We start from the raw sequence: 2,076 nt of genomic DNA, 5'->3' as shown, positions 1-2,076 counted from the left end.
GCCCTGGCCAATAGCCACGCCGAGTCCCGCCCTGCCCCCACTACGTAGCCACCGCCCTCGCTCTTCGCGCCGCTCGTTGGTCCAGTGGAGCAGACGCCCTCCCAGCCTTTAGCCTATCGGCTTCCGGGAAACGGGGCTGCGCCTGGAGGGAGGAGGTGCGGCGCCGGGGTAGAGACGCGACCAATGGGAAATCACAGCGCGTCCCTGCGGTAGCCAATGGGAGAGCAGAAAAGGGGGGCTGCAGGCGAAGGCTCCAGGGACCGGAAGTGGGGGCGGCCCGTGGCCTCCCGGTAGCGCAGTGGGGGGGCGGAGCCTCGTAGGGGCCCGGGCTTTACATCCACTTCCGGTGACCAGCCCGCCTTAGGGCTACGTCTCAGAGAAATCCCGGGAGGCACCTAAGCTTTATCCAGTTCTCCGCTTGGTTTCGCTGCGGTCGTGCGTCGCAAAGCCAGAAGGGAGAGAAAGATTCTGAATGCTGAGAGAGAAGGGGGACGGTCTGGGCCTGAGGCTCCGTCTCGGTCTTCGACTGGTGGGGGTGAAGAGTCTCCTTTTCCGCACCCTGACGTCTTCCTCCAACCCTCCCTTTGCGTCGGCGAGCCCGACGCAAGCCCTGTTCGTGACCTGAATGAATGGTGCTTTCCGTTTTGAGAAGCTTTCTCACCTGAGAGATGGGGCTGAGAATGCCACGAGCTAGTTGCGACTCTCTGGTCTGTAAAGGGTGTGGGGAGTCGGACTCCCCTGAAGATCCAGCTCTTGGCGCCTCCCTTCCTCTCGGCCCAGGGGAGCCAGAGCGGGCAGCAGGGCGGAGGATGGCCGCTGGAGGTCGCCCTGGCCCCGAGATACAACCCGACAGAAAAGGAGAACAGTTGGTTCAGATTCTCAACCGACAGCTTCAGTTAGAGTGGACCTGAATGCTTTAATATCAAGTCCTGGGACCAAAATGTCTTCACTGCTCTTTTGCAAATGGCATTGGCGCTTTTACTCCATATTTAGTAAATCCCAGGAGAACTGGAACCATACCTCTGTTCACTGTTAACTCCCAAGGTTTAAAATAGAGTCTGCAATCTAGCAGATGCTTAATAAATTATTTGTTAAATGAATACTGAATTCTTACAGGACGACGATTGTACTTTTTCCATTCCCAGCACTTACTATAGTGTTTGGTGATTACAGGGGTTTCAACATGTGTTCAGTGCTCTATCACAGGCTTCCTAGAGTGCAGAGTTTAATTCTGCATATCCTTTCCCCAAAACAGAGGAAATATGAAGTTGGGAGGCTGCATGCAATTAATACCATGTTTTCTTGAGAGCGGATATCAATTCTAAAACGTCTGTGGGATTCTCAGTACTATATGTGGGAAAGATGATGGGCTCCAGATAACAGAGGCAGGACAGATACCGTCAGGAAGATAGACTGGCCAGGCTGGATTCTAGGCAGGGACTGAACTCTTGGCATGGGAGGGGAAAGTTTTTCCTGTTCTCCTGCCCCTACTAAAAGCCAGAAACCAGCACCCTCCTCCAGCAACCTTTCAAAACTGGGTCCTAAGATCTTGGTTTCCATGAGATAGGAAAGATACAGACAGTGACACTGGAAGCCACCTACAGATTTGTTAAACTTTATTTCCTCTGAGTCTCTGGGGAGGCAGCAGGGATGTAAGGCGAAGTGGCAGTAGCTGCAGGGGCCTGAGCAGAGCTGGTGCTGGGAGGGGCCGACATAGGCAGGACGAAGAGGCGGCGTTTAAATATTCAGGGCTGAAAGTCAGCTAATGGGTCTCCTTCATCTGTCTCTGGATTTTGTGCAGCATCTCCTGCATCCGCCGCAGCTGGAACAGGCACACGCATCAAAGTGGGGCCTCTCAAGAGTCCTACAGATTTAGGGAAATGCCCCCCTCTAATCCCTTCAGTCAGGCCCTTGGTAGCCCTGGGGTGTGATGGGGTCCTTGGGTAGAACCACTAATCCACCAATCCAGGGTCCAGATATGTACCAGGTTCAGGGATATTCCTATTCCCAAACCAAGAGAGACAGGTTTATGATTAAACAGGGGTCCTCTCAGGCCGGCAACCCCTACCACCCCAT

At 54.1% G+C, this 2,076-nt stretch overlaps 1 protein-coding gene across 10 annotated transcripts in view; it reads right to left on the bottom strand.

Annotated features, from left to right (window-relative positions):
* Positions 1 to 1,599: 1,599 nt before the first annotated feature.
* The window catches only part of SEPT4 (septin 4), a 12,471-nt gene continuing 11,994 nt past the window's right edge, over positions 1,600 to 2,076 (bottom strand). For all 10 annotated transcript variants that reach the window (XM_010861640.1, XM_010861636.1, XM_010861630.1 and 7 more), the window contains one exon: positions 1,600 to 1,822. In XM_010861640.1, the coding sequence (XP_010859942.1) occupies positions 1,763 to 1,822 (60 nt within the window). In that variant the 3' untranslated portion in view covers positions 1,600 to 1,762. The remainder of the gene's footprint in view (positions 1,823 to 2,076) is intronic.

Source organism: Bison bison, unplaced genomic scaffold, assembly GCF_000754665.1.
Source record: "Bison bison bison isolate TAMUID 2011002044 unplaced genomic scaffold, Bison_UMD1.0 scf7180017864472, whole genome shotgun sequence".
NCBI lineage: Eukaryota > Metazoa > Chordata > Mammalia > Artiodactyla > Bovidae > Bison > Bison bison.
Note: the sequence above shows the minus strand (reverse complement) of the source record. Positions and strands in the feature narration are given on the sequence as shown.